The sequence below is a fragment of the Nanorana parkeri genome, unplaced genomic scaffold, assembly GCF_000935625.1.
Source record: "Nanorana parkeri isolate BGI_ZX_2015 unplaced genomic scaffold, ASM93562v1 scaffold475, whole genome shotgun sequence".
Taxonomy (NCBI): Eukaryota; Metazoa; Chordata; class Amphibia; order Anura; family Dicroglossidae; genus Nanorana; species Nanorana parkeri.
Genome location: NW_017306743.1, coordinates 619,358 through 632,619, shown reverse-complemented (window position 1 = coordinate 632,619; position 13,262 = coordinate 619,358). Strand labels below are relative to the sequence as shown.

Below are 13,262 nucleotides of genomic sequence, written 5' to 3'. Positions count from 1 at the left end.
GGGGGGGGGGGGGGGGGCCCCCCACAGGTTTTAATTGTAATCATAGAGGACAAACAGATTCACACATTTATTCACAAATACGCACCCAGAGAAATACACATACACACACACACACACACACACACATTCTCTCTCTCTCTTTCTCTCTCCTTTCTTTCTTTCTCTCTCTCTCTCTTTTTTTGGTTATTGCTTTTTTTTTTTTTTAAGTTTCTTGCAACGCTCTAGTTCAGAGGGTTTGATGTACCTTTTGAACGGGGGAGCCCATCCCCTGCCTTTTATACGAAAAAATAAACTTTACTATTTAAAAAAAAAAAAGGGAATAAAGTATAAATCCAAGGAATACTCACAGTACAGCTCAACCTTTTTTCATTTCCTTCCTTTCCTTCCTTTTTTTTTCTTGTTTCCTTTTTTCCGTTCCATTCCATTTTTTTCCTTTTTCTTTCCTCTTTTTTCTTTTTCCCTCTTTAGCATTTTAAGAGAAAATACAACCCATATAAAGTACCCCCTTTTGGCTCCTTGAATGAGAGTAGTGAGACATCGAGAGATTCTGTATAAAGGGAATATTGGAGGGTTTGAACAGCATAGTGCATAGGAGCATTAAATAACAACTTAATTTAGTTATAGGTGAAACCTGTTCTGCGATTGGTTGATATATTACTATAGATTACTGCTGGCTTAATTAAATTGTGCTAGCAGTATCCACAATTACAAGTCTATGGTATAAAGCACGGCTTTCTAGATGTTGAGGTTTGAATGTTCTCATGTTTTTCAGCTTCCATGATCATATTTGACCAGACATCTCTTCGCCTCCTGGAACAGCAGGGACGCCATCGCGCCCGGACAGAAGCAGTCATGTGGAACTGGATGCACAGGAACGGTCGTGTGGGAGAGCTGCTGTCTGTTCTGCAGAAACTTCATTTATTGCGGGCGCTCAGCATCTTCGAGTTCTGTAAGTGGTTTTGTTTTGTTTTAAAAGGGGTTATCCCCAGATCAAATCAAATGTACATTTCCTGAATCCGTGGAGATTTAAAAAAGTGTTTTATATTGTTCTCCTAAGCTGAAGACACACACTCACTTTTCAACAGTCCACCTAGAATAAAGAAAATATGTGCAAGTGCCACCTTGCTGCTTGCTGGCCGGCCGAGGTTCCCCTAAACCCATGCCCTATGCTTGTACCAATCTGCTATGTTGAAACAAGATGCAACGTAGTCCCAAGGCTGCAACTGAGCTTTTCCATTATGACTATTAGACAAGAAATTATGCCTGATTTAGCCATATCCCAAAATGTGTGGAATGTACAATGATATCATCTGCAAGGTGAGGCAGATGGCAGGTAACTTTGACTGGAAGTATTGGAAAACTTGCCTCAATCATGGTATCTTGCCTCAATCATGGTATCTTCTCTAGAGTGACAGTCTGTCAGTGCTATTCTCTTCCTGCCTCTCCATTGACTTGGGGGAGAACTTGTGTTTACAAAGTGCTCCTCTGTCAGTAGTGCCAGGGGGGCAATAGAATCATGCCAGCTCTCCATAGGTATGGGCAGCCTTAAGTACATTTTCGTTATTTATTGCTGGTATTTATTAAGCGTCAACAGTTTACGCAGCGATTTACATAGTTGCACATTCTCATCAGTCCCTGCCCTCAAGGAGCTTACAATCTAAGGTCCCTATCTTAGAGGACCAATTTAGACAGGAGCCAATGAACCTACCAGCATGTCTTTGGAGTGTGGGAGGAAACCGAGGTACCTGGAGGAGAACATGCAAACTCCTTACAGATATTGTCCTGACCTGGATTGTAACCGGGGACCCTCAGTGCTGCACCACTACTCCACTGTGCTGGCCATACATAATTTGCTTTTAATTGGTTGTCAGGGCCAAGCTTCCTCCCTTCATAAAAAGGCAAGAAGCTTTGACCCCCTGCTCAGCCCTTAATTTCAGACCGCTAATTAGAGAGGTAGGAGCAAATAAACTCCAATTAGCAACAACAGATGCATGCATACTTGCCCTCCTTACCATCTTGTCTTGATTTGTATTGTGATTATAATGTCTTCCTTATATTGTAAAGCGCTGCGCAAACTGTTGGCGCTCTATAAATCCTGTATGATAATAATAATACAGGAACAAGGGGAAAAATGCTGTGACATGCTCTAGAGTGGGAGAGGGAGGTTTGGGGATTCATTTGGGCTATGCCCATACAAATCTTTTAAAGTTCTCCTTACAAAAGCAAATATAAGCAACTGGTTTTACATTGGAAAACTGAGCTAAGGCGGTGGTAGTGGTTCAAAGAGATAAGGACCTGTGGGCATTGGAAGCACTCATTATTTCTAACAGTGATGTTTTAAAATGTCGTGGGAAAAGAAATTAGACTTTTACTGTATACAGTGGTACCTCGGTTCACGAAACGCCTCTGTTCGTGAACAATTCGGTTCGCGACCAGGAAGTTCGTCAAAATTTTGACTCCGTTCGCGAACTCTGCCTTGGGTGACGAAAACGACCGCGGCCATCTTCCCCGCTCTGACACGTGGTCGTGGCTTCCTGTACTCGAGATTGTGGTCGCAGACAGGGCAGTGGACACTTACTGTGAAGCTTTTCTGTGTGCTTTGTAGCACAGTACTGTACAGTATTACTGTATTAAATCCAGCATTGCTCCCAAGAAAGTGCAGACAAGCATGGTGGGAAAAAGAAAGCGCAGAGCATTAATGAAGGTGACAATGTGCAGAGCGTTATTGAAGGTGACAAGAATGCAGAGCATTAATGAAGGTGACAAGAATGTGCAGAGCGTTAATGAAGGTGACAAGAATGTGCAGAGCGTTAATGAAGGCGACAAGAATGTGCAGAGCGGTATCGAAGGTGACAATGTGCAGAGCGTTATTGAAGGTGACAAGAATGTGCAGAGCAAGAATGGTGGTAAAAAGAAAGTTGTGGTTAAATTTTTTATTTTCTCATATGGTTCATAACAGATTAACCTGATTTACATTGGACCGTATGGGAAAATGTGATTCGGTTCACAACCGATTCGGTTCGTCACCATAATCGTGGAACCAATTAGGTTTGTGAACCGAGGTACCACTGTATGTACTGCATATATCCACTGACTGGGGAAGATCACAGAAGGTCCCATCAGAGGGCAGATCAGTTGAGGACATCACATTTTGCATCCCCTGTTTTTGGTGAGAGATCTTCACAATAGACTCCATCATGGTAGACTACATAAGTGCCAGAACTGAGAATAGTCAGAGTGAAAAGGAGACTTTGTTCATTAGGCGTTTCCTGTATAAAGCTTCTTACTGCTCTCACACCCTTTGCTTGATTTCTCACCCTAATGGTGAGTCAGTAAACATTTGCATCGTAACTTGCTCTGCTGTGATCTTCGCCCAACGCTATAGAACCTCTTCTGCAAAATCCTGTGACTCCTGTACGTGTGCTACTTTTTCTTTTTAGCAAAATGTAGAAATGTCACCAGCACACCAGAATCCCTTTAGGATAGCATAATGTTCATTTATTTGAAGTTCCTAGTCATATAAACAAGCGCTTTCGGGGGCGTGCAGGGTCCCTTCATCAGACTTAGCATTGTCAATGCTAAGCCTGATGAAGGCACCCTGCCTGACTCCGAAAGAGCTTCTTTATATGACCATGAACTTCAAATAAATGAACATTATGCTATCCTAAAGGGATTCTGGTGTGCTGGTGACATTTCTACATTTTCCTGTACATCTGCAACACCAACTCTATTCATTCCATTGAAAGGTCCATAGAGTGCTTGTCCACTGTATGTCTTATGTGCGCAGGCGGTGCACTAGTTGACTGAAGAGACTTTTCTTCTGCAACTTCCTCACTGTACGGTGCTGGTCTGCATAGCAGAGAGCTTACCAGAGCTGGATTACAGGCAAGCATGTGATATTAAAGTCAAAAGGTTTTTGTCATGCGTTTTCATTGGGATACAGCCAAGTAGCCCTCGGAAACGCGCGTTTGTCGTGTTTTTTTTACCGCGAATTGCGGTAAAAACGCGCGTCACGAAACGCAAGACAAACGCGCATATTCGATACGCCTAGGTGTGAACAGAGCCTGACTGTTTGAGGTTGTTTACAGGTGTCTTTTTTTTATACTGATAACAAGTTCAAACAGGTGCCATTGATACAGGTAATGAGTGCAGGACAGAGGAGCCTCTTAAAGAAGAAGGTGCAGGTCTGTGAGAGCCAGAACTCTTGCTTGTTTGTAGGTGACCAAATACTTATTTTCCACCATAATTTGCAAATAAATTTGTTCCAAATCAGCCAATGTGATTTGTCTGGATTTGTTTTCTCATTTTGTCTCTCATAGTTGGTCTACCTATGATGCCAATTACAGGCCTCTCTCATCTTTGTAAGTGGGAGAACTTGCACAATTGGTGGCTGACTAAATACTTTTTTGCCCCACTGTATGTATGTCTAACGCCTCACTTAGGACAAATAAAATATAAAAAAAAGAGGAATAAACGTAAAAAAACCCAGTTTTGATTTGTAGTATTTTTTACAAAACCAGCACAGCTAAAAAAAAAAAAATGCAATAAATACATTCATTGTTTGTCTTTTTATTTTTTATTTTTTTACACTTTTCACTATTTTTTGAAAACTTTTATTTTAATTTATATCAAGCAGTCATTGTGACTTAATCTCACTATTACTGCTTGATACATTAATACATTTATGATTATTATTAGGCTGTTTCAAACTTCAGAACAGCCAATAATAAGTTAGTGACACTGATCCTGCAGCTGTTCAGGATTCAGCTGTCACTAAAGGTTTTCTGATCGTTCCAACAACGATCAGAAAACTGAAACATTCTTCTTTCAGGAATAGATACATTATGTATCCCTGAAAGTGAGAGAAAAAAAAAAAGGCAGTATACGATCGAGAGATATCTCTCGATCTATACAAGCTGTCAGAATGCCGGCTTTTGCCGGCTCTGCTTTTGACTCTGACACCCGATATTAAGGTATCAGGTGTCTGAAAAAGGTTAACCCTTTCATTAATGGATGCCTCTATACTGAGGCATCCATTAATGAATGGTAACCGCTGATTCTCAGCGGTTACCAGCCCTCTAATGCAGCAAATAACTTGTCACGAACGGTGTACGTGACAAGTCATTTGGTCCCTTTGTGGCGGGGTGTACAGTGTACGTCTCCCGTCACGAAGGGGTTAGAGGAGAACTATGAGGTAAGTGTTTGATTTTCACTCATAGTTCGAGCCGACGCGTGACAATGAAACTGTCACATGTTGGCTCAATAGATCTGGAAGTGAGTGAACACATACCGTCGCTCACTCACTTTCTGATCATCTCCCTGCAGAGAGCCGTGACTGTCAGTCATCACTCCCCTCAGGGATCCTCCCCTCTCCGATCCTCCAGGCTGACTGGAGAAACAGACGGGAGGGGGCGGGCACAGCTGGCTCTGCCTCTAGATAGGCAGAGCTCGCTGTCAATCAGCTAGCTGGGTGGATTTCGACAGTATTGTCGGGATCCGTCCCGGCTGCGGCGCTCTCACAGAGCTTTGAGTCTCAGGAGGTGGTTAGTTTTGTCCTCCTGTGACCCTAAAGAGAACTATGGGATAAAAAGGTTACCCCATAGTTCTCTTTTAAGCTGTCTGATATTGTTATACCCATTAAACAAGCACTTGTTGTGTAGGCTTAAGTTGGCCAGACACCAATGGTAACATCCGCTTATTCTGCCTGCCGGAAGCAGTTATTAAATTTGATTAACTCATCCCAGTATGATAGAGTTATGTTAGAAGACAACACGATGTAACCCCATACATGCGGATGCAACCGCTGTATGCAGCCGCACATGATCACACATCCCAGGATTGCCCAAAGTCAGTCCTAAAGGGTAAATTCACTTTCCCAAGTAATTTGGGAAAATGCAATTACCCGCACAAATCTCCCTCCTGATATACTTACCTTTCGGCGAACGGTCCTTCCCGTCCCCCAGTACGAGTGTACTATCTGTACCTGTTCCATGTATTCTGAATTTCACTCCCAAATTGTGAGCACTCGTTGGTCAACGCAGTCACCTGACGGCGCTGACCAATAAGAAGCTCTTTGTAGCACTGCTAAATATGGCTTTGGTAGAAAAATATATATTTTGAATCGGGACAAGTGGATTGTCCATGAGGGGACAAGTGGATTGTCCATGAGGGGACGAGTGCATTGTCCATGAGGGGACGAGTGGATTGCCCATGAGGGGACGAGTGGATTGCCCATGAGGGGACGAGTGGATTGCCCATGAGGGGACGAGTGGATTCCCCTAGTTTTGCACTCGTTGGTCAACGCAGTCACCTGACGGCGCTGACCAATAAGAAGCTCTTTGTAGCACTGCTAAATATGGCTTTGGTAGAAAAATATATATGTTGAATCGGGACAAGTGGATTGTCCATGAGGGGACAAGTGGATTGTCCATGAGGGGACGAGTGCATTGTCCATGAGGGGACGAGTGGATTGCCCATGAGGGGACGAGTGGATTGCCCATGAGGGGACGAGTGGATTGCCCATGAGGGGACGAGTGGATTGCCCATGAGGGGACAATTAGATCCGGCCCCCGCTTTAGTCCTTGGACAAATAGTTTTTCCAAAAATGTCCACACCCCTGGATCAACTGTTATTGGTCTGTAAAACATTTTTAAAGAGACAAAACACTGCAAAATCTGCAAGTATTGCCGAGATGTACAGCTTATATTTTTAATGTCTCTAATCTCCTGAATAAGCAGCAGTAAGACAGTACAAAGCTTTGTCTGGAATAATAATTCAAATAATGAAAGCCTGTAGTCTGCCAAATAGAACTGGAGAAATATTATACAAGCTCCTATTGTTTGTGGTTTGAGGTTTGGAAATAAAATCCTTGTATAAGACAAATCGAGATCTTTTTCTGACTTGATAATCTTTGAGGCAAAGTCTGCTTTTAGTGGCCAGCAACAAATGATAACTGTGGTATTTCAGTGCTAGTACTACTGCACTGAATTGTATTGCTCATTCGTCACTTAAATACATTGTCCCTGATTTTTATTATAAGCTTGAAGGCTTAGTCTGTCCAAAACTGGTAGGGCATTGCTGGACAATTAAAGTACAACTCCAGTTTCCTCCCCACTTCTTTTTTTTGTATCCATTAATCCTTGGTGGGCCGGTGCTGAATGCTGCCACATAATGAGGTGGCACTAGTACAGGGGTCTCAAACCTCCGGCCTTCCAGCTGTGGTAAAACTACAAATCCCATGATGCATCTCTCTTCGGGAGTCGTGGCTGTGAGAATCTTGCAATGCCTCATGGGATATGTAGTTCCACCACAGCTGGAGTGCCGGAGGTTTGAGACCCCTGCATTAATTTTTGTAGCATTATCCTGTGTGGTTGATAACATGCTCACAGGAAATGGATTGAAAACCCCAGGATAACTGGAAAGAGGACCAGCAACGTTGGCCAAAGGCTGTCTGCAGGAGTCAGCCGCAGCTCTGTGCTCTTCTTTTGCAGGATTTTCTTTATCATTTCTAGGTGGACGAAAGGATTGCTTTAAGCTTTCATTTCTTTTTAGTAACGTAAACGGCTAATGAAATTTGAAAGACCAATGTAATTTTTTCAGACCAACAGGATTGATGCACATTTCTTTCTTGTCCATTTGAGGGACACATTGAGTCCTAAACCTTTTGGTTATACTGCCACCTACAGGAGGATTGGACACTGGCAAACAAAAGCTTTCTAGGTACAGAGCTGCTGGGATTATCTGAGGGCTGACCCTGCCTCTGAAGAGACACTTAGTGAGTTGTTTGTTTGGGCCAGTTACTGGGAGCTTCATCCTTTTTTTTTTTATTGGTCACTGGGCACCATTATTCCCCATTTTCTGCAAGGTTCCCATGGAAGGAGTTAATTGTGTAGCATAGAGTGTTGGTGTGAACACATCCCATGCTCTTTCCCACCGAACAGTGTCAAGGAAGCATCTCCCCACTGCTACTCTTGCTGCAAAGATCCACATGGAACTTGGATCCAATCCTGCTACTGTCCAACAGTGAATTTGGGAGGGAGGGCAGTCTGGCTGTACCGGGTGCCCCCAGCATTCTCCCCACTAATGGGTTGGGGTCTAATTGTTAGCATGCCTTTTTAATAGTGGCAATGTTTGTAGCATAGAATCATATTGTCATGGGATTTTACAATCTCTTGCCTCATCAGTGTCCTCTTTGGCCCTGGTGGGTGTTGCTGGATTCTCTGCCCTCTTGGTTAAGGTTTTTACTGGTGTCATACAGGACTTCATGGCCAAAATTACCCCGACACTGATTGCAGTGGCTGGACGTGCGTTCTGGTGACCTCCACAGCAGATTCCAGGTCTGATTTACCTGTGGCCTTAGTGGCTTCCGGGCCAATGACCATAGAGACTTTGATTCTGAATGGCTCAAATATTTGACTGATGAGCTTTCCCCTAAAGAGTCATAGTCCACTGTTATCCTCCCAAATCAAATGAGGGTCTAAATGAATGCAGTGCAGCTTGTTGCTTCTGCTAGTGCTGTTTTCTGGCCTTGGGTCTTTTTATGAATTCTTCAAAGACTGTTCCAGTTATTCCTGTATGAGGATTGAAAGCACACTGATATGTTGTTTGCTCCCCCCTAGTGCTTGCTGTGTCTATACCAGCTTAGTGAGAATTTTGTTCAAAAGTGGTCCGTTCCTGCTGTAGATGCGACTACTATACCTGTGGAATGCGCTCCTGCGTCTAGGGACCTGTCAGTAAGCAGTTTGAGGCCCTTTCCAGGAGTTCTCTCTGGTGGGTCCTGCTAGTTAGAACTTCTAGGAAGGGCCCCAAACCGCAATTTTTTGATTTGCAAAACCATATCTGATTGGTCCAAATCCTTTAACCCCTTAGTGACCAGTGACGTCCATAGTACGGGACTCTTGTAAAGCTGACTGTCGGCTTTACAATAGAAGTGATCTGGCGTCCGCCCCCCTATGTGATAGCAATTAAAAAAAAAAATTACGTTTTTAAAATGAATATTAAATTATATAAAAAAACTTTTAAAGTCCCCCCCGCGAGCACGCGCGTCTTCACGTGGGTAACTGAATTTTGTCATCGTTTCACGGACGCATCATAATTTTTAACCTAGGCATGTTGGCTATCTATTTACTCATTGGAACCTCATCTTCTATATTTTATTTAAAAAATGGGTATTAAATTGTGTTTTGGGGCATTTGGAGTTTGATAATACGTTGCGCTAATATCGTGCAAAATAGAAATTTGAAACTGGCAACATTTTATTCTACAGGGTCTTGTCTTTCAGAAAATATATAATGTGTCGGGGTTTGAAGTAATTTTCAGGCCAAAAATGTGGATTATATGATGGGTACCAAAAAAAAAATATGGAAAAAGGCCTCGGTCACTAAGGGGTTAAAAGAGATCTTACCACTGCTGTCATTGGCCCTCAGATCATTAAGAACCTGTAATAAACATTTGTTGCTTTAGACCAGTGGTTGCGAACCTTGGCACCCCAGCTGTTTTGGAACTACAAGTCCCATGAGGCATTGCAAGGCTCTGACAGCCACAGACATAACTCCCAGAGGCAGATGCATGTTGGGATTTGTAGTTTTGGCACAGCTGGACTGCCGAGGTTCGCCACCACCGCTTTAGACCTTAGCTGCAATGGTCTGTTAGAAGCCATTCAACTTTTTTTCCCCGCATTGGCCTCTTATCGGTGAATATGCATGGGGCTAATTTGGCTGAAGTGCCGGACTGTGGAACTTTTTTGCAAGAAGGGTTAGATCTGCATGGCCTACAAGGAACAACATTATCTCTTTGGACCGGATCTGGATGCTATAATCAAGGATGCTACTGGGGACAAAAGTACTTGTCTTCCTCAGCGCAAGAAGCCTAAGGAGCAGACTGCTAAATCATCTTTAACTTTCTCTGCTAGGAAGTGTCCTTTTTATTTCAGCATGCCCTCGGCTTCTGCTTTGAGACCTCTGAATGCTGAAGTAAAAAGGACACTTCCTAGCAGAGAAAGTTGAAGATGATTTAGCAGTTTGCTCCTTAGGCTTCTTCCGCTGAGGAAGCTTGTTGATTTGGCGGTATGTACTTGATCGCTAATGTGATTGCTTAAACACAAGTACATTTTACCAACCATTGGCAGCTATTTCTGCCAGTTTTTTGAAAAAGTTTAGGGATTTATAGCATCTATAATCACTTTTTCTGTGGTTAATCATTTAAAATTCTCAACGTCTTTGTATCATGTGTCCTCCCGCTTTGTGCTAGACTTCTATTTCCTTCCCTGTTTTCTTTATCATGGTAATTGCAGTGTTCAGAGAGATCTCCAGGGAGTCTTAAAAATGATCCATGCCAACACAGAGCACCAGGGGAAAACTCCCTGGCTGGAAAAATTGTGCTGAGCTCGGAAATCATTAGCTGTAAAAGAAGGCGGTGGATTCCATGGGGGACAAAATCCTATTTCCTAGAAATAAAAAATAACATTACAGTTCTAGCATTAAAGTACCAACCTCTGCTGGCATTATAGATGGCATCATTGTGGCAGCATCAGCAATGTAAGGAGCAGATATGTATATGCTGATGTGTGCATTTGCAGGAAGTCTGTTGCATGTTTCACTAGTCAGATTGTAGTCATATACTACTATCGAAGTTACTGGATAAAGCTTGTAGGTAACAGACTCTGTTCAGCAAAAAAGAGCAACCCGGAAACAAGTAAAGCCAATCTGGTAATTACGTATGCTATTTAGGAATGTTGTAACCTTGTTAGTCAGAAATGTCACTGTTCTTACGGTGACTGCATCACGTTCTTCTTCTATTCTACACTGTGCAGCTTCTCTACTGGATGTGTAAGGCTGTATTGTATTTTTACAAAGGCAAAGCTTGTACCAGGAATAGTCTGTAGAGCTGCAGCTAACGATTATTTTCAAAATCGATTAGTTGGACGATTATTACGTTCGATTAATCGGTTACTCGGATAAAAAAATTAAATACATTTTTAAAAATGGCTCCAGTGATGGAGTACTAGTTTGTATTGAGATTGTAGTCCATCACAGGAGCAAGCTTAGAGCGGTGGAAGTAAAGAAAAGGAAAAAAAAAGTGCGGTGTGCAATATAGTGAAATGAAAAGTGTAAAATTATACAGCAATGAATGTAGAATGGCACTGCCTATAGAGGACTACAAAACCCAGCAATAGTACATTATACAGCGCAATGCAGAATACCACCAGCTATAGAGGAGTACAACAAATCCCAGCAATAGTACATTATACAGCGCAATGCAGAATACCACCAGCTATAGAGGAGTACAACAAATCCCAGCAATAGTATATTACAGCTGGTAGTATTCTGCATTGCGCTGTATAATGTACTATTGCTGGGTGTTGTAGTCCTCTATAGCTAGTGGTATTCTGCATTGCACTGTATAATATATTATTCCTTGATTTGTAGTCCTCGATACAGCGCAATGCAGAATACCACCAGCTACATAGGAATACAACAAATCCCAGCAATACATTATACATACAGTGTATAATGTATTGCTGGGATTTGTATTCCTCTATAGCTGATCTAATATACATCACAATGTACCATCAGCTATAGAGGAATACAAATCCCAGCAATACATTACAGAGCACCATGTGTGGGGAAAGTGCAGGCTTACCTGAGCAGTCTTCCAGCAACTTGTTTCTGAGATCGGGAATATTGGCGGCTGTCATCCCCCCCACACCTGCTCCTCCTTACTTCTTCTCCCCACGCACCTGTGCCGATCGTGGATTAGGGCGAGCACTGAGCGGGAGGAGGTGCGGCGTGTGGATGCGGGCGGGCCTGGCAGCGGCGAGCGTGAGGTGGGGAGGAGGTGTGGCGTGCAGCGTGTGTGGAGCCATGAACAGGGCCAACCAATCGGAAGCCGATTAATCGATTTTTGAAAAAGTTGACAACTTTTTCAATAATCGATTATAATCGATTATGTCGATTAGTTATTGCAGCCCTAATAGTCTGGCTTGCAGGCCTAGGATATTTAGGAAGATGAGCTTTCCTGAAGCTATTGCAATTCTTCTGAAGGTTTTCAGTAGGGATGAGGCCATGGATCTGTGCGGGACACGTAAGTTCCTACACACCAAACTCTTCACACCGTGTCTTTATGAAGCTGGCTTGGTGCACAAGGGCACAGTCAAGCTGGATACAGAAAAAGGGCCTTCCCCAAACTGTTGCCACAAGGTTAGAAGCATACAATTGTATAAAATGTCTTTCTGTTATGTAGCACTATGTGTACCTTGCAGTAAAAAGCAGGACCAACTTAATATATCAGGGCCCCCTCAACCATTAACATTTTAAAGTAAAGAAAAACCCCAAAAATTACAAACCTGTAGGGAAAATGTTATGAAATATACTTACCTTGCCCCTGCCTGTGGTACCTAGATGATGGTGACGGAGATCCCAGGAAATGCTGAATTACCCTACCCTAAAGCTAGCCATACATGACTTGAATTGGGCTGATTCCTGTGAATTGGCTGAAATCCAAGCCGTGGGTGACCCTGCAGCCACTCACACTTAAACAGGTTAGGAGGACAGGTAAGCTGTCTTTTTTTTTTTTTCTTTTTTCCAAGTAAAGGACCCTTTCATGTCCATTCTTAAAGGAGAACTATGAGGTGAGTGATTTCCACTCACCTCATAGTTAGAGCCGACCCGTGACAAAGAATTCTCACAGGTCGGCTCTATAGATTGGGAAGTGAGCAGAAACATGCAGCCGATCATCTCACTTCCCGATCATCTCACTGCAGTGACTGTCAGTCATCGCTCCCTGGAGGGATTCCCCCCTCCCTGATCCTCCAGCGCTGCGTGGAGGAACGGACGGGTGGAGGAGGGGGGGCACAGCTGGCTCTGCCTCTAGATAGGTAGAGCCCGCTGTCGCTCTTGCAGCTATGTGAATCACGACAGTATTGTCGGGATCCGTCCCGGCTGTGGCGCTCTCGGTATATCGCGGGCAATAGCTCGCTATATACTGAGCTTTGGGTCACAGGAGTAGGAGGTTAGTATATGTCCTCCCGTGACCCTAAAGAGAACTATAGGGAAAAACACTTACCCCATAGTTCTTTTTTTAATTATTTCGGTTTATTGGATTTTTCAGGTAATATACAAAACATACAATACAATAACAGGGGGAGGATTAACCGTGCAATCGATATATAACAGTATTTAGTGAGTCAATACCCCGCGTGTCGGACAGACACTAACAGGGGGGAAGGAAATGACACGGGGAGGGAGGAAGGATTGGGGGGGGGA

At 43.2% G+C, this 13,262-nt stretch overlaps 1 protein-coding gene across 1 annotated transcript in view; it reads left to right on the top strand.

Moving 5' to 3' along the window:
- IRAK1 (interleukin 1 receptor associated kinase 1) overlaps positions 1–13,262 on the top strand; it is an 84,558-nt gene that overhangs the window by 36,074 nt on the left and 35,222 nt on the right. Inside the window, exon 2 of the mRNA XM_018560698.1 lies at positions 773–949. Within this exon, the coding sequence (XP_018416200.1) occupies positions 773–949 (177 nt within the window). The remainder of the gene's footprint in view (positions 1–772; positions 950–13,262) is intronic.